This window comes from Mesoplodon bidens (genome assembly GCF_964165515.1).
Source record: "Mesoplodon bidens genome assembly, contig: HAP1_SCAFFOLD_84, whole genome shotgun sequence".
NCBI lineage: Eukaryota > Metazoa > Chordata > Mammalia > Artiodactyla > Ziphiidae > Mesoplodon > Mesoplodon bidens.
This window is the reverse complement of record NW_027672468.1, coordinates 165104-184344: the sequence shown is the minus strand read 5'-3', so window position 1 is coordinate 184344 and position 19241 is coordinate 165104. Positions and strand designations below refer to the sequence as shown.

General features: G+C 53.3%; 1 protein-coding gene across 1 annotated transcript; it reads left to right on the top strand.

The window, feature by feature from the left end:
- Positions 1-15839: 15839 nt before the first annotated feature.
- Positions 15840-18791, top strand: LOC308610160 (forkhead box protein J1-like; the record flags this gene model as incomplete). Its single annotated transcript, XM_081259410.1, has 2 exons — positions 15840-16337; positions 18024-18791. 2 exons carry the CDS (start codon positions 15840-15842, stop codon positions 18789-18791), a joined length of 1266 nt encoding a protein of 421 aa, XP_081115536.1.
- Between the last annotated feature and the right edge of the window lie 450 nt (positions 18792-19241).

Here is a 19241-nt window from a genome sequence, read left to right as displayed (position 1 = left end):
GGTGTGGCTTTGGGGAAAGGTTGTCTCCTTGATGGAATATCAAAGCAAGCAGGGTATCTGAGGACCTCAGCAGCCTTCCTGGCTCTTTCTGGGCCTCTGAACCAAGGCTGCAGTAGATACATGGAGTTCTCCATCTACGTTGAGTAGATCCTGAAGCTTCTTGGGCAACTGCCATCACCTTCCTTCCTGCTTCAGCTTCTCAGCTGAGTCTCACAGAACTGCTGTAGCAGCCCCAAAGTTCATCTGCAGCAGGAGAACAGCTTCCTCCCCTTGGGGGAACCGACTGTTAGGCAGTAGGTTTTCCTGCTTTAGTGAAGAAAGCGGCTGGTGTTACAGTAGCAAAAGGATCACAGCCCTGGCGGCACAGCAAAGGTGAGGTGAAGAGACGTTAGTATCTCAGCGTGCACTAGTGTTTGTAGGCTATTGGAACGAGTCTCTTTACCATCGTTCAGGCCTCAAGTAGATATTTTTTTTTTAATTGCAAGAGTTGGTTTACAATGTTGTGTGAGTTTCTGCTGTACAGCCACGTGAATCAATTATACATATACATATATCCACTCTTTTTTTAGATTCTTTTCCCATATAGGCCATTACAGGGTACTGAGTAGAGTCCCCTGTGCTCTACAGCAGGTCCTTATTAGTTATCTATTTTATATATAGTAGTGTGTATATGTCAATCCCAATCTCCCAATTTATCCCTCCCCTCCCTGGCCCCCCGCCATAACCATAAGTTTGTTTTCTACACCTGTGACTCTATTTCTGTTTTGTAAATAAGGTCAATCATATCTTCAGTCGGAAGAATTTTGTTTCTAGTAAGCCGAGAAGCGAAGGAAGGACCTACATATAGAGCAAGGAAGTGGCGGGTGGGGGGGCGTTAGGCGAGCTGGGAATCCCACCTGGAATTGTAGGACCAGGCGTCCCCGGAACCGGTGTCTCTTCCGTCTGCTCCTCTGAGGTGCCTCCACAGAAGGGCAACCTCTAGAGCAAACCTGGATCCCAGCCTGGATGCAGATGTCATGCTAGTCGCTTCTGCTTTGGCCATGGCGGTTGCTTGGTGGGTGGTGTGGTGTGCAGGGGGTGCACATGTGCACATGACCACTCTCTCCTGGCCAAGTAGTGCCGGAGGAGGGGTGGTCGCCCAGGCTGTGCCTCTGCCGCACGCAGACACCAACCAAGCCGGGGTTGGACGCTACCTCCCCTCGGTTGATGTCTTCAGGGCGCAAGGCTCCGAGTTCTCCATTGTGATTGTCGTCCCCAGTAGAATATTTGCTTCTAAAAGGCATAGGGCAGTACGTGCTTTCCGCCTGACATTCCATATGTGGTTTCCACCTGACATGCTGTACACAGTAGATGTATGTTTCTTCCTCTGCCTTTCACCAAGGAAAAAAAAAAACCGGGTGGGGGGCTTGAAAAAATAACATCTAAATCTGTCCCCTTCCCATCTTACACGACTGTAGGTTTCTGGTCAGCCCCTTAAAACATCCTCAGAATAGCAAATTAAGTCTCAAAGAAAATAAATCATAATTTTGCAAGCGATGCGATTCTTTGATTTGAGGTACAAAATTACGGGACCAAAGAGCTTTAATTGCCATTTTATGTATTAGTCATTTCGCAGAGCCTTGTGGTCATAAACACACCCCACGTGCACCGACAGACACAGGCCGGAGCCTGGCGTCACTTCCCCCGTGGCTCTCCTAGCTCTTCCAGCCTGGCTTAGCTCTGCTGTGGGCCCGGGTCTGTGTGTCCGAATCCCACAGACCTCCCCAGCGCCTGATTTCCCAGGAACAAAGGCTGGAAAGGGGCCAGTTAAGGAAACAGTGCAGAACAGAGCGAGAACACAAACGTACCCACACAGTTTCCTTTATTGTCCACTCTCCCCACTTAATTATTGTCTTTTTTTTAACATATGATTTGATGTTTTTTGTCTCCATCCTTAAGATTTTTATTTTAAGGACAGCAAAACAGAGAAAAACACAGCCAGGCCCACTCTAACTGCCTTAACTCCGTTACAGGCTAGAGGACATTCGCATTTCTACGTATGGTGTGTGACAATAACAATGACTTTGACATCGCCAGCATGAAAGCACTGGACAATAAGCTGTGCTCTGCGGTCTGCTTACCCGGTGAGTGGCAGTCTGCTGAACATGAACTTGGTGGGAGATGCTCCCCTGCTCGCACCCCTGCTCTCACCCTAGGACACCCATCTCCTGCCCTGCAGTTCCTGCAAGAAGGCATGGGCTTTGCTAAGGTGCTGGGAGCCAGTTGCTGAAAGGAAGTGAGGCGGCCTCGGGAGAGTCCTTGGGCAAAGAGCGACTCTGCTCTAAACGAATCTATTTGGGCATGGAGAAAGGCGCAAAAATACCCCCAAAGCCTTCCGATTTGGCCTGACCGTGCCCCCTCCATCATGATCTTGCAGATCCCATGGCAGGGGGCCTCGTCTTGTTTCCATCAACAGGCAGTTTAAGGCAGACACGGCCTCTGTGATAAGGTCTTGGAAAGAGAGCCTGAGCCCTTGAAAAGGGAACCTGTAGCCCCTCAGAGGAGAGTGGTTAGTTAGGATCAGAGAGGAATTTCAAAGCCTGCATTTTATAGACTAGCTCTGTGACCCAGTGAGCCCTGGGCGACCACCAGTTGCCTTGTGCTCCCTAGATTTGGATCCCAAAGGAACGATCAGGGGTCGAGGGTGACTCTTCTCCCTGGAGCCCTAACTCTATAAATTCAATCAGGGCCATCAACGTGCCCCTTATTCCTTCTCATGACACTAAACTGAATCCGGGATGAGTTCTCAGGAGGAGCCCACCTGTCAGTCACACTCTGCGCACTGATGTCTCTCTGCTCCGTGCTCACCAAGGGCTTCACCAACCATGGCTCTAAAGCCACATCTTGCCTGGTGGACTAGGTCGAAATTGACCCTCCTGGGTTCACAGCAGAGACTGCCTTCAGGTTGCATGGTTTGTAATCTCTTAAACATGCCCTGGACATACTTAAGCTTCAGGACAGCCACGTCCCGTCATGGGTCCAGTGCTTTACTCTCTTGGCGACGTGGTTACAGGTGCTGGAGGGACACAAACTCCTGTGGTTGCCACTCTCCATCAGATTGCAAAAGACCCAGGTCCTCACCCCTCTGGCCCCATGAAGGCTTGTGGTGGAGGAAGCCATAATCCCCAGAGACACGTCCCACGGCCTTCCCAGGGGCTCTCCGGTCCCTTCCCACTTAGCGTTGTCCCAGCCAGGCCTGGGCCAGAGTGGCTGAGGTCCAGGGTACACTTCACTTCCTGCCTTCCTACTCTTTACCTGGCTTCTGCCTGTCCATTTGTTTCTCATGTCTTTTTGCCAAATGTACGTCTGTCTGTCCAGTTTGTTTATTTTGAAACTCATTTAGGTTATCCAGACTTCATGTGAAAGTTCATGTTCACCCACACCCAACCCCAAGCTTGCTGGGCGCACGCACATCCGAGGGGCCCTCGCTGAGGCTTCCGTTCCTAACTGGCAAGAGCCTGTATTTAATATGCTGAAATTTTCCAGGAAAAAACATATTTGTGAGACTAGATTAATCCCTGTTCCACAAAAGTGGGGATGCTTCTGTGGCAAAGGTTACAGGCAGGATTTGTTTTGGTCACTAGTTGGGGAAGATGCCATCTCTGCCCTCACTCCGCCCTGAGTCTGTGGCAGCTGTGCCGGCCAGCCGCTCACTGGGTTTCAAGAGAGGAATCTAGGCTCCTGCCTCCCCGCAGTGGCTCCCCACCAACCCCCGTGTTGGGCAGAGAGAGCTCCTGGGAATTGTTTCAGCCACCCATGCTGGTGGAAACTGACCCCAGGCCTTTTGCTTCCTCCTCTCCCTAACTCCTTTGGGCCAACCTGCTGGTGGATGTTTATTCCACTCTGGGATTGCGGCAGGGGAGCGAGACCTGTAAGGAAAACAATGCTGGGCTTCTTTATGTTTATCTCGAGAGCCAGCCATTCTCAGATTAAACTGGCTTCACCGTTCAGGCCAGACATGAAACCGAATGACAGTGGCGGCTGCCGGGAGAGGGAGTTGAGGGTCGCATCGTACTCTCACCCCGAGGTCTCAAGGGCTCTTACGGGAGAAGGAAAGTGCATCTGCTCTCTTGGTAAAATGTTTCTCGGGTTCTGCTGTTAGCGTCACACTGGTAGTAAAGAGCTGGGGGACTCTCTGGAAGCATCTGTCGGGTTAATGTCAGGTTAATGACAGGAGCATCCACTGTGGTAGGTCCCGTGGAATCAACAGACCTCACCACGCTCAGCTGTAAGTTCAAAGTTCCATACTATGACTGAGGTGCCTCCGGCTGGCTTGGCCGTCAGGACAGCTTCTCAGGCACTTGGTCTCCCTCTCCATGCTGTTTCCCTCCCCACATGGATGCCACTCCCCTCACGGAGCGCCCACAAGGAGGGAGCCCGGGGAGCATCCCATGGTCCACCCTCCCCAGGCCCACAGGTGCTCTGCCAGAAGCCACAGCTCACGGCAAGGATGGCTCAGGTCCCCATCCTCGCTGCTCTCATCAGCCTTGTGGGAGTGATGTTGAGAAAGCACCTGTGTCATTCCAGCACCTCTTCCGCTAAGAAGCCTCTGGGTCTTCTTTGGCCCTGAGACCAAGGTGGGCGGGGGGCGATGATATGTTCTGAGATTGTTCTGCAAGGTTCTCAAAGGGAGGAAATCTGAGTTGACCATTGTAGGTGGTGAGCCGATTAGAAGCGTGAGGCCATGCTAGGTAGACGGGGCCCCAAGGAACCTGATGGAGTATCACACAGGCGTCAGGATAGTGGCCAGGGGACCAGTGACAATTCTGTGAAAAGGCACTGGGGAGTGTGATGGGAAAAAGCAAAGATAATTTGAGTTTATTAGTGGAAATACAAATGTTTTTGTTTTGTTTTTTTTTGTTTTTTGTGGTACGCGTGCCTCTCACTGTTGTGGCCTCTCCCATTGCGGAGCACAGGCTCCAGACGCGCAGGCTCAGTGGCCATGGCTCACGGGCCCAGACGCTCCGTGGCATCTGGGATTTTCCCGGACCGGGGCATGAACCCGTGTCCTCTGCATCGGCAGTCAGACTCTCAACCACTGCGCCACCAGGGAAGCCCGATACAGATGTTTTTAAATGATGGCATTGGACAGGAGTGGGCATACCGATGAAATCTAAAAGTACTTATGGAGGGAATTCCCTGGCCGTCCAGAGGTAAGGACTCAGCACTTTCATTTCAGTGACCTGGTTCAATCCCTGGTCGGAGAACTAAGATCCTCCAAGCCACTGCACAGCCAAAAACAAAACAAAGAAAAGTACTTATGGAGACCTGAAATAACCCAAGACTAAGACGCCACTAGGAAGGGCTATGCTTCGCAGATACTAAGGAAAAATCGGAATTAACTTTCTCTTTTCCTGGAGAGAATCTCTACAAGATGGTGGAACTGATACAGACCTTAAATTTAATTAGTGGCTGGGTAGAGGCAGGAAAGAGGTGTGTGGAATCCCCCTAGATGTGCTCCCCAAATCTGCCTCTAGAGGTCTCCTCACTTCCCCGTTTCTGAGCCTGAGGATGGAATTAAGTGGGAACCACCTTTCTCTACCTCCCATGAAGGATTTTCAATCTCCAGGCTCCCTTTTCTGGCTGAGGGCTGGACAGAATGGCAGCACTCGCTGAGGAAGTCCTCCTGCGCCTTCCAGGCTTACCTTCTGCATCCAGGATGCACGGAGCAGCAGGGTTTCGCCGAGGGTCTGGCAGAAGCCTTTTTAGAGGAAAGACCACCAACGACTGTACTAAGAAGCTGGGGAGATCAGAGACTTCAGGTCTGAGTCTTGAGGCTGTTTCAGAAGGAGCCAGTTTTCAGCCCTGGCTCAGAATCTGGACCGGTGGTGTTTCTAGCAAGGACTCAAGAATTCAGAGCCAGGCAGCCTGGCAGCCAGTGGTGGTGGCGGTGAGGCTGCGGCAGTGTTTTGATTTGACTTTCTGTGTGTGTGTGTGTGTGCGCGTGCGTGTGCGCGTGTGTGTGTGTGTGTGTGTGTGTGTGCGTGTGTGTCTTCTCTACTTTTTACCATTTGCTTTTGGTCTTTCATACCAAACAGCCGCAGTTCCGGAGTCCTGCCCATTAAACACAGAGGAATAAGTATGAGATCTACCAAATTATATAAAATGAAGGAACAACTTATTTCATCTGGGGGTTCCTAACTTAAAAGGGCAATCTTGCCTGCTCTTCATCCTGTCACCCTTAGAGCGGTAAAGCACTGTGGACCCATGTGCCGGACTCCGGTACCCCCAGGGAGTACAGATCCCCGCATTCCGTCTGGCTGTGAGAGATACCTAAACTTTTCATGTCCCACTCACTCCCCTTCCCCTAGGGTCCACCTCCACAAGACTATTATTAGAGCCTTAGGGCGGATTAGCACACCAGGACATTTATGGGTATACACAATTTATACCCGCTGAATCCCAGTGCTTCTGCCATTAAAGGGTTTCGTGTCTTGGGCTTGCCTAACCTGAAGCTGACCCCAGACATTGGTGAGTGGACTCCCTCAAATGTGACACAGTGAGCCTCACGCCCACCGTCCAGGGTTAGCTGGCTCCGTCCACGAACTGAGCCCTCTGAAGGGCATGGCTCTCGGCTCTGCCCTGGAAGAGATCACCGTGTGCTGGAGGATCCAGCAATTTCCACACAGCATGAGAAATTGGGTGGTCGTACGGGCCAGTGGGGTAACACTTCGGAGCACGCTGGACGCCATCTGGCTTCAGGGGGGGCCTTCTGGGGTCAGGTGCTGGAAGAGGCAGCTCAGCAGTCCTCGGCCAGAGAATGGAAGGCTTTCCCCAAACTCAGGGGGTTAGGGCTTCATCCTCTCCCTTCAGAAGGGGCATCTCGCTGCACTGGGGGGACTGAATCAGATGGAGTCAATCTGTGGGATGGGAGGACGACTTGGGGGAGATGAGTGTAGCCTGAACAAGGCCTGGGGGGCGGATGGTTTTCGCGCACATTCTGTGAGTCAGGCACCCTGCTCACCACTCTTCCATGTCACCTCGCTTAGTCTCACAGCATCCCTGGGGAGTAAGTACTTGTCTCCCATCTGATGGATGGGAAAACCTGGGCTCCAAGTACAGTGACCTGCCCAAGGTCACACAGTCAGTACGTTACAAGCTGGGGCTGTATCCCGGTTTTCTGACTACAGATTTAGACCTTACTAGAGCTTGAACAAGCAGGAGGTCATGGTGGATTGGATACAGAGCATGAAGGAGAGAGAAGCATCAAGAGTGGGTTTCCAGCATGGGCAGCGGGTGCTTCTCGTGCAGGAACTGCAGGACAAGGGGGGAAGATGATGAGTTTCGTGGATGGTACCCGGGGGACCCCAAAGCTCTGGAGCTAATGTCTCCTGGGGTTGGTGGCACCAGCTGATAGCAACTCTCGGTGGGCTGTTCAGGTGCAGAAGGAGAGGAACAGCTGTCACTCTGTTCTCTGCCATGCCATTTGGTCCCTGCCACCCTGCTGGGCAGCCAGTCCCTTCCTGCCCCACCCTGGCCCCCACAGCAAACACTAACTCTGAGCCCAAATTAACACACTCTTCTCCCTCCCCTTCACCTCCTCCTGCTCTTGTGAAAGTCTGAGCCAGACTCAGTTTCTTTTCCTGGTCCGCTGTAACACTTAGGCAAACTTCAAGACCAAATAAAGATACAAAGGTGGAGCTTACGGCAAGCTCACAAAACAAGGACCATCCTGCATGTCCCTCCATCAGAGGGCCACAGTGGCCTTGACTGTCCCTAGCCCAGTGGACGCCACTGCTCCCAAGTTTCACGTGCTGTCGTTTGCACCCTGTGGGAGTTCCAGGTAATGCGCATCTTGCCAGTTTTCGTGCCAAACTCCGGACTGTCCTGCCAGAGACACCATCTACACCAAACCAAAGGTCCGGTAACCTTCCTTTCCTCTTCTCAGGTGCCTGGCAGGCTGACGACAACGTGGTCAGTCGTCGGAACACGCAGTGCAGACGCTCATCTTCTGGCAGCCTGGAGGACCCCGAGAACAGGCTCTGCGTGTGGGATCCTTTGGCCATCTGAGAGACTTAGCCCCTGTACCAGGGCTCTCCTCCCATTCTCACATCCCATCCTGGCCTCATGGCACCACTGACCTCCTGGGCATCCTCAGCAAGACACACGGAGACGTTTTAGACCCACGTGAAAGCTGGATGCTGAGGGCACCTGACCCTTCTCCCAGACTCATCTTCTTCTGCAACCGTGATCCTTCCCCTCTCAGAAGGGACTGGAAACCTCTTTTCTCCTTGTGGGCTAAAGCCACTCGAACTGCAGCTGATGAGACCCTTTGCAGAGAGTCTCTGGAATGTTTCCACTGTATCTTGATCTTCAGGTGGACCTGTGGCCTACAGACTGGTTATTTCTTGTGCATCTTTTCTTTTTTTTCTCCTTAGGAGGTAGTCCAAGAAGACTCAAGAGTTTGGGTGACTTCATTACAAACACCCATCTGGCATTTTCTAGTCTCTGGGACATCATAACCAATGTGAGACCTGCAGTTTGGGGTGGCGTTGGGGGATGACTCCTGTGAGAAGGGAAAGCCATATTGCACTGTAAGTGGGGTTTCCCTCCAAATGCATTAGGAGCTCCTCTCTCAAGGACAAGAAGCAGTGGCAACCACCAGAAGGTTGGTTGGGAAAACAGTTCTAGCTTCTGGTAGCAGAGGCTATGCCTCGTGTGTCTGCTTAGGAAGGAGGCCTTGAATCTGAGAACCCCTCAGTTAAATGATGACCTACCGGGGAGTTCTTTATGATCAGGTGCACTCAGGAAGGCCTGGGGCTCCATCCTAAGGTGACACTGCAAAGGCATTTTTGACCCCCTCTATGTACTAGGCACTTGTTAGGGACTGTCGTATATTATCACGTTTCATCACTACCGCCCTGTCAGGTGGCATTCTTATCCCTGCTGCCCCCGTCTCCACCCCGCTTTTCTGAAAGAGTTGAAGAAAGAAGCTGAGAGAGGGGTGGACCGGTGGTTCTCATTTGGTGCCCAGGAACCCCAAAGGAGGTTGGGGGAAGGGCTGAGCTGGGGTCAGTGGTGGTCTGGGAGGCTCCCCACCCCACCGGTTTTCCTCCCCTGTCCTCCAGATCAGCTGAGCCTGATGGGGGGAGCCGGAGGTACTGCCTTCCATAGGCTCATCAGAGATTTAGAGATATTGTTCAAATCACATGTGCACCCCACCTCACTCTGGTGTAGGGCATAGAAATAACAGCCTGAAACAGCAAGCCCGTAAGCTGTTGGCTCTTCGTCCCTCAACACTAGTGTTATCAATGGATTCCTCATAGCTCTCTGATAGATGCATTGTCTGCTGGCTTTTGGAAGAGGTGGTTATTTAGTGGAGCATGAGATTGAGAAGCAAAGTGGGATCCAACATTTTGTGAGGCTGAGATATGACAGAGCCCTAGGCTATGCCCACCATGATGGCCTGAATTAGTAGTTGGAATTGTTGCCCTAGAAGAGCTTTTCAGGGTCCTTCCCAAGGCCTCAAAGAGAGCCCAGTGCCAGAGCATGTTTTGCACCTCCTGTGTGGCTGCTTTGCGCCACCAGGTGCGTGGTGACCCTCAATGACTGGTGGTTGTGGTTCACATCCTGCCCTGGGGGTGGGCAGGGGGAGGCCTGTGGTCTTGACAGACACTACATGAGCCAAGCCTGAATCTCAGCTTCTGCCTTGAGTTCCCGTGTCCACCCGCTCTGAAATCCTGCAGTGGGCTCTGCTGTTTCAGGCCCCATTTAATGTCCTTCCTTTCCCCGAAACATTCTTACAGCCCCTTTCATATTGATGATTCCAGCAATAACCACACTTCCTGATCTCCTTGAAGTCTGAGTCCCAGAAGCACTAGGGAAGGGGGCGCTCCCTTAGCCTGGGGTGGTGCTATACAGATCCACCTCCTCTCCCGGCAGGTAGTATTCAGAGTGTGGTGTTACCTGAGATGAAGGAGATGCAGGTAAACAGTTGCCACAGTGGCCAGGAACCCTAAGAGGAAGCCATTGTCTTCACCCTTTCTGGAGGGTCTGTCTTCTCCCAGGAAGAGGCTCAGAGAGATTCCTCAAGGCCTTGGTTCCATAACCAAGACATACCCGGGTGAGAAGTGGCCCTTCACTCCTGTTTCTCAGACAGTTCCTGCTCTCTCCCCCATCCCCTCACCTCTTTGCCCTCATTTAGCTCTTTGGCGAGCAGAAATATCCCATCCAAAAGGGCTGGGATCAGGGAACAGGGCAGAGAGCCTGGTTGGGGGACAGGACAGCCGCCCCAGTCATCATCTGGAGATGGTCATGTTGTTAGCAGTTGACCCACAGAGAATATGACGGGGCCTGGTTTCTCACACAAGGACACAGACTAACCAGAGGCCTGGGGCTCCTTCCTGCCACACTCAGGTCGGAGCTCACCTATGAGCTCACTTCCGGGTGGTGTGGTGATCCCAGCCTTCTCACAGAGCCCTTTTTCCTTCTCCTCCCCAGTCCCATCCCACCAGAGGTCATGCCCACGCTGGGGCATCTCCTGGGCACGGATCCACACACGTTAAGCCATCTCACCTGGGGAGAGTTTGTGTCCTGTTCGCCTGACCTTGGCATGCTGGTTGCTCACTTTGCTTTAGGATCTGCACACGTAGTGTGTGTAAGTATGTGTGTACTATTGTGCCAGCTGTGTACCCCTCACTCCCTGGAGTACACTCATGGGCACACTACAGTGGGGACGTCAAGGATGCAATATTTATGGACTGCTGCATGATTCTTAAAAATGAATAAAACTGTTCACAAGGGAAGGAGAGCTATTAATTGCACAGTTGGCTTATTTGTGAAAGTTTCTGTCCGACTTTCTCCAGCACGCTTTTAATACTTTGACTCAATAACAACTCACACTGCAGAAATATAGAAGATCATGAGAGATTACTACAAGAAACTCTATGCCAATAAAATGGACAACCTGGAAGAAATGGACAAATTCTTAGAAATGCACAACCTGCCAAGACTGAATCAGGAAGGAATAGAAAATATGAATAGACCAATCACAAGCACTGAAATGGAAACTGTGATTAAAAATCTTCCAACAAACAGAAGAAGCCCAGGACCAGATGGCTTCACAGGCGAATTCTATCAGACATTTAGAGAAGAGCTAACACCTATCCTTCTCAAACTCTTCCAAAATATAGCAGAGGGAGGAGCACTCCCAAACTCATTCTACGAGGCCACCATCACCTTGATACCAAAACCAGGCAAGGATGTCACAAAGAAAGAAAACTACAGGCCAATGTCACTGATGAACATAGATGCAAAAATCCTCAACAAAATACTAGCAAACAGAATCCAACAGCACATTAAAAGGATCAAACACCATGATCAAGTGGGGTTTATTCCAGGAATGCAAGGATTCTTCAATATACGCAAATCAATCAATGTGATACACCATATTAACAAATTGAAGGAGAAAAACCATATGATCATCTCAACAGATGCAGAGAAAGCTTCCGACAAAATTCAACACACATTTATGATAAAAACCCTGCGGAAAGTAGGCATACAGGGAACTTTCCGCAAGATAATAAAGGCCATATATGACAAAACCACAGGCAACATTGTCCTCAATGGTGAAAAGCTGAGACCATTTCCACTAAGGTCAGGAACAAGACAAGGTGGCCCACTCTCACCACACATATTCAACTTAGTTTTGGAAGTTTTACCAACAGCAATCAGAGAAGAAAAGGAAATAAAAGGAATCCAAATTGGGAAAGAAGAAGTAAAGCTGTCACTGTTTGCAGATGACATGATACTATACATAGAGAATCCTAAAGATGCTACCAGAAAACTACTAGAGCTAATCAATGAATTTGGTAAAGTAGCAGGATACAAAATTAATGCACAGAAATCTCTGGCATTCCTGTACACTAATGATGAAGAATCTGAAAGTGAAATCAAGAAAACACTCCCATTTACCATTGCACCAAAAAGAATAAAATACCTAGGAATAAACCTACCTAAGGAGACAAAAGACCTGTATGCAGAAAATTATAAGACACTGATGAAAGAAATGAAAGATGATACAAATAGATGGAGAGATATACCATGCTCCTGGATTGGAAGAATCGATATTGTGAAAATGACTCTACTACCCAAAGCAATCTACAGGTTCAATGCAATCCCTATCAAACTACCACTGTCATTTTTCACAGAACTGGAACAAAACATTTCAAACTTTGTTTGGAAAAACAAAAGACTCCGAATAGCCAAAGCAATCTTGAGAATGAAAAACGGAGCTGGAGGAATCAGGCTCCCTGACTTCAGACTACACTACAAAGCTACAGTAATCAACACAGTGTTTTACGGGCACAAAAACAGAAAGATAGATCAATGGAACAGGATAGAAAGCCCAGAGATAAACCCATGCACATATGGTCAACTTATCTTTGATCAAGGAGGCAGGAATATACAGTGGAGAAAGGACAGCCTCTTCAATAAGTGGTGCTGGGAAAACTGGACAGGGACCTGTAAAAGTATGAGATTAGATCATTCCCTAACACCATACACAAAAATAAGCTCAAAATGGATTAAAGACCTAAATGTAAGGCCAGAAACTATCAAAGTCTTAGAGGAAAACATAGGCAGAACACTCTAGGACATAAATCCCAGCAAGATCCTTTTGGACCCACCTCCTAGAGAAATGGAAATAAAAACAAAGATAAACAAATGGGACCTAATGACACTTCAAAGCTTTTGCACAGCAAAGGACACCATAAACAAGACCAAAAGACAACCCTCAGAATGGGAGAAAATATTTGCAAATGAAGCAACTGACAAAGGATTAATCTCCAAAATTTAAAAACAGCTCATGCAGCTCAATAGCCAAAAAACAAACAACCCAATCCAAAAATGGGCAGAAGACTTAAATAGGCCTTTCTCCAAAGAAGATATACAGACTGCCAACAAACACATGAAAGAATGCTCAACATCATTAATCATTAGAGAAATGCAAATCAAAACTACAATGAGATATCATCTCACACCAGTCAGAATGGCCATCATCAAGAAATCTAGAAACAATAAATGCTGGAGAGGGTGTGGAGAAAAGGGAACACTCTTGCACTGCTGGTGGGAATGTGAATTGGTACAGCCACTATGGAGAACAGTATGGAGGTTCCTTAAAAGACTAAAAATAGAACTACCATATGACCCAGCAATCCCACTACTAGGCATATACCCTGAGAAAACCATACTTCAAAAAGAGGCATGTACCAAAATGTTCATTGCAGCTCTATTCACAATAGCCCGGAGATGGAAACAACCTAAGTGTCCATCATCGGATGAATGGATAAAGAAGATGTGGCACATATATACAATGGAATATTACTCAGCCATAAAAAGAAACGAAACTGAGCTATTTGTAATGAGGTGGATAGACCTAGAGTCTGTCATGCAGAGTGAAGTAAGTCAGAAAGAGAAAGACAAATACCGGATGCTAACACATATATATGGAATTTAAAACAAAATGTCATGAAGAACCTAGGGGTAAAACAGGAATAAAGTCACAGACCTACTTGAGAATGGACTTGAGGATATGGGGAGGGGGAAGGGTAAGCTGTGACAAAGCGAAAGAGAGGCATGGACATATATACACTACCAAACGTAAGGTAGATAGATAGTGGGAAGCAGCCGCAGAGCACAGGGAGATGAGCTCGGTGCTTTGTGAACGCCTGGAGGGGTGGGATGGGGAGGGTGGGAGGGAGGGAGATGCATGAGGGAAGGGATGTGGGAACAGATGTATATGTATGACTGATTCACTTTGTTATAAAGCACAAACTAATAAAAAAATAAAAATAAAATAAAAATAAAAATAAAAACAATAAATACTTGGGAAGAAAAAAAAAACTTTGACTCAAGACAAGCTGACATGGAGGAGTGAGAGAGGGCAAGGGGTAGAGGGAAAGACATGTTTCTGGGTGGGAGCTGGTGTACCATCCCCTGGGCACAGCTCCTGCGCAGAGGCCTGATAAGGAGCCCTCACCTCCACCCACCCCCTTCAACCAGAGAACTTCCAACTGCTGCTCCTCAATAATTGAAGAGCAGGAAAGCTGGTGACTAGAGGGAGGCTGGGGGAGGGGAGGAGGAAGGACCACAGTCCACCGTTAGTCTGTCACTTAAAGGCTGGTGAAATTAATGGGGCAAATGACCCCAGTCACAGAATTTGGCAAGTCCACGGCTTTCCTGGGATTCACCCACCGGCTCTGTTTCCTCGGCTACCTGGAAAGGAGGGAGAGCACTTGCGAAGAAGCCTCTGGAATGTCAGCTTCTGGGAATCTTGCTGAGGACGGGGCGGGGAGGGAGCGCTTACCGGGAAACACTGGATTACCCTAGCCGCCTTGGGGTGTCTGCGACCGGGGCTGCGGTTTCTGCGGACCTGAGCGGCAGGTGGCATCGGAGAGTCAGACCTGCTTGCGGGCACCAAGACGACACTCGGTCGGGAGACAGGGACAGGCCGCAGAAACGTGAGGAAGTGCCACTCGCAGCCCAGAGGAGAGGAAAGGAAAGCCCCAAGCATGCACCCAGCCCTGGCCCCCGCGCCACGGGCTGCGTCCCAGGAGCCGTCGCCACCTCTGAGCAGCCCAGATGGGAAGGGGGTGGGGCGGAGTACGGTTCCCGCGGCGAACTGCTCGCCGAGGGCCCCGGGGCCTCTGCGGGAGCGCCGACCCGCGCGCCTCTCGAGCCCGGCGCGGGGCCCTCGGGCGGGAATGCGCGGAGCCGGGACGCGATGGCGGGTAGGGGGCTGGGTCGCGCGCGGGAGAGGGCGGCAGGAGGGAGCTGGAAGAGAGTTACCGCGTGAGAGAGCGGTTAAGAGCCCGCGGTCTCTTTGGAGATGCCCTGGCCAATGGCAGAAGCGGAAGCTGTTTATATGGGCGGGGCGTCGCCACGGCAGCAGGAGACGCCTTGTGAGCGGCGACTGAGTGCCGGTCCCTGGACGCTGGCTTTCAGAGAGGCGCCGGCGGGCGTGAGTGGCGACGAGGATTGCTGGCTGGGCCCTCGAGCTGGGAGCAGAGAGCCGCGGTGAGGGTGGGCGGTGGGAGGAATTTCTTTGAGAACCTTCCTTTGGCCCGGGCTGCGCTCTGAGCCAGGTAAGGGACGGGGAGGGCTGCAGGCCGTGGGAAGGGAGGGCGTCAGTAGCAGCCCGCTCTCCCATCCGTCCCCGACGGAAGTGGTGGGCCCGGGGACTGACATCAGAGGCGTTTGGGGGACACTCACTTCCCGCCCCCTTATAACTCTCTGTATTGTTTCCTTCCTTCCCTTTTCAAAGATCAGACGACCTCCGCCGCCCCCCGACCCGTCGTACTGCCCTCCTGGACTCTCTCGCCCCATTTCCATTGGTTGTGGACGGAGAGAGGGGGGTTAATTCCCCGCTTTGAGGGAGAAAGGGGTGGCCTCGCATGCCCCTACACTATTCCCTCGTTTGGCTAATTAAGTCTCCTCTAAAAGATCCAAGAGGAAAAGAGCGAGGCGAACCCCCTGTGGGTCGGACCCCCGGGCACACCTTCTGTTTCCCAGACCTCGGCAGTAAAAGATCCTCCCCAGCTGCAGGAAGGATTTTAGTAAGAGCCTCCCCCCTCGCCCACACTCTCCCCTCGGGGGTGGGGAAAGAGGGCTCATTTCCCTCTCTGGTTCCCGCAGGCACCACATTCCCTTTGGAGGAGGCTACCCCCGGATCGCGGGATGGAAGCCCGCTTCCGGGAGGCTGCGTAACTGAAGCCGCGGGAGTCAGCGGGCCGGAGAGCTCGGCGGCCACCCTCGGCTCGGCTCGTGGATGTTGACAGCCCCCTCGGAGAGTGCCCGCAGATATGGCGGAGAGCTGGCTACGCGTCTCGGGAGCAGGGGCAGCGGAGGAGGCCGGACCGGAAGGCGGCCTGGAGGAGTCCAACGCCCTGAATGACAGCCTGACCAGCCTGCAGTGGCTGCAGGAATTCTCCATTCTCAACGCCAAGGTCCCCGCCCTGCCTTCAGGGGACACCGACCCTCACGGCTACCACGAGCTGTCAGGCTCGGCCGAGCCGGGGTCTCCCCTGGCGGCGGACCCCGCCTGCCTGGGGCAGCCGCACACACCCGGCAAGCCCACGTCCTTGTGCACGCTGCGGAGCGCCCCCTCGGGGCTGCAGGCCTCGCCTCCCGACGACGTGGACTATGCCACCAACCCGCACGTGAAGCCGCCCTACTCGTATGCCACCCTCATCTGCATGGCCATGCAGGCCAGCAAGGCCACCAAGATCACCCTGTCGGCCATCTACAAGTGGATCACGGACAACTTCTCTTACTTCCGCCACGCTGATCCCACCTGGCAGGGAGGGAGGCACTCCCTCCCTCCCTGCCCATGCCCGCGCGGACTGGACTCACATCCCAGATCCGCAGGCCAAGTAGGCGCGGTACGGCCAGGGCCCCGAGAGAGGAAGGCCGTCCAGGAAGGACCTCAAGTGAGCCCAGTGCTTGGACTGCTGCCCCTTTGACTTCAGAGACGGAGGAGGGAGGATGTTCAGAGGGCTGCAGGGGTGCCGACATAGAGGTTCAAGTGGAAAGAACTTGTCCCTCATCCGGCAGGCTCAGCCCAAAGACCAGGGCTGAACTATGCGTGGACACAGCCCCCCAGGGTAGGTTGATGGACTGAGGGACACATTTGTGTCCCAAGTCCTGGAATTCCTACACACTACCCTCCTCAAGGTCAGTTTGTCAGGGCCTGACTGGAGGCAGAGCATGGTTGCTGCCCGGCTCTGCATCCCGCCTGCTTTCAGTTGGCTGGAGGGGCTCTGGGAGGGGAGAGGGGTGTGCTGCAGGGTGTGGTGGCCATCTGTGTCCCAGTGGAAGGGCTACGGGGCCTTCCGAAAGCTGCTGTTCCAGCACCCACCCCAAGGCCTCCCTAGTTTCCTGCCTACACTCCTCCCCCTCTTCTCATCAACCTCCCTGCGGGGACAATTATCTCAGCCAGGTGCTTTCCACAGGGGCTCTTTCCTCCCACACTGGCTTCATGTTCCAAGTCTCCGGAACCTGGCACAGAGCAGCCAGGGGGCCCAGAGCACCATGTAAACCTCCCAGTCTTGCCAGGGCGCACTACTCACCTGCCGGCCCCACCCACCAGGCCCCAGACCCCTGTGCCCCAGCGTGGTTTGGACTGTGCACCCAGGCGTGAACAAGGCAGGATGGTGATTCAGGCTGGGCACACACTGCCCTGAGCCTCTTCGACCATCAGGATCAGGGGCTCCTTGGGGACAGAGACCCTGAGGATGCACAGATCCTTCCCTGTGGCACAGGTCACAGGATCAGAGTTCCTGTGATCACAGCTATTCCACGTTTGCGTGGGCCCTGACCCTGGGGCAGGTACCATTTGTAACCTTGGTGAGAAAGCAGAGACCCTCCACCACCCCCCACCCTACCCCAAGCCTGAGAGCCCCCAGGAATGAGCGCTATGCTCTTGGCTGGGTAATAATCAACTAAGGCCTCAGAGCCTGGGGTGGGAGGAGGGGGACATGGTGGGTAAGGGCCCAGGCCAGCAGCCGGCTGTACAGACAAGGAAAGTCATCAGATCCTCCCACACTTCATCCCCCACCACACACACACACCCTCACACCCACTCACTCATTTCACAAACAGAGAAGGCCAGCCAGGCCCAGGCAGAGGGAGATGGCCGTCCAGGACCTGGGGGAGCCAAGGCCTTTGACCAGAGGCCGCAAGCAGCGGGGTAAGGGAGGGAGGGCAGGACAGGCCGGCACTGAGAACCACCCTGCGGCTCAGGGCTCGGATGACTGAGCAGCCAGATGTCCTGGCAAATGGGAACAAAAGCCCCCGACAGCACTCCCAGCTCCTGGTGCCCCGTGGCGGGTGTCCCAGAGCCTCCCGCTCGGAGCAGCGCTTCTGTCTCCCCTGCCCCCATCGGAGAGAAGGTGGTGGTGGGACTGGCAGTGGCGCTAGGAGACCCCATCACTGACCCCACCCACTCTCCCAGCTGTCTTCCTTCTCTCCTATCTCCCTGTGTCCAGAACTCCATCCGCCACAACCTGTCCCTGAAGAAGGGCTTCATCAAGGTGCCTCGGGAGAAGGACAAGCCAGGCAAGGGGGGCTTCTGGCGCATCGACCCCCAGTACGCCGAGCGGCTGCTGAGTGGGGCCTTGAAGAAGCGGCGGCTGCCCCCAGTCCACATCCACCCGGCCTTTGCCCGCCAGGCCGCGCCAGAGCCCATCGCCGCCCCATGGGCCGGGCCACTGACCGTGAGCGCCGAGGCCCAGCAGCTGCTGCGGGAGTTCGAGGAGGCCACTGGGGAGGCGGGCTGGGGTGCAGGCGAGGGCAGGCTGGGGCGTAAGCGTCAACAGCCGCTGCCCAAGCAGGAGGCCAAGGTCCCGCGGCCCTCCAGCCCCCTGCTGCTGACCCAGGAGGAGCAGGCTGAGCTGGAACCCCTCAAGGGCAACTTTGACTGGGAGGCCATCTTGGACGCTGGCACGCTGGACGGGGAGCTGGGCACGCTGGAGACCTCGGAGCTGATTCCGCTGCTGAGCCCTGCCTCACACGGGGACGTGGACCTCACCATCCATGGCCACCACATCGACTGCCCTGTTACCTTGGGGCCTCCAGTGGAGCAGGCTACCGAAAGCCTGGACTTTGATGAGACCTTCCTGGCCCCATCCTTCCTGGAGCACCCCTGGGACGAGAGCACCCGTAGCTCCCTGCCCCCCGAGCCCCTCTTTGAGGCCGGGGATGCCACACTGGCCTCTGACCTGCATGACTGGGCCAGCCTGGCCGCCTTTTTGTAAGAAGCCAGGCCCTGCCCCACCTCCAGACAGCACCGAAGTCTGGGCCCAGACTGCCCCCCTCCCTGCCAGTGCAGGCTCATGGACACCCTACCACCCAGGCAGGGGCTGGGCCCGGTCAACCCACCAGGCCACACGGCCCCCAGCCCAGGCCATCCTCAGATTCTAGTCCAGCAGGCTGAGAATTGGGGCCCAGGACCAAAATTGCTGCCTCCGCTCCCCAGCCCCCCATACACACAGTGTTTCATTGATCCACTTCTTCCCTGCCCCAGAGACACGCTAAGGGCCCTGCACTATGAGAGCTGCAGCTTGGAGGGGCCCTGGCCAAGCTGGAAACATCAGTACAGGGCCCGCCCCAGAACACCTTAGCTTCGAAGCTTCTCTCTCTCCTGCTCTCCTCCCCAGGTCTCTATCCAGAGCAAGTTCCCAGGTACAACAAATGCTGATTAGGTG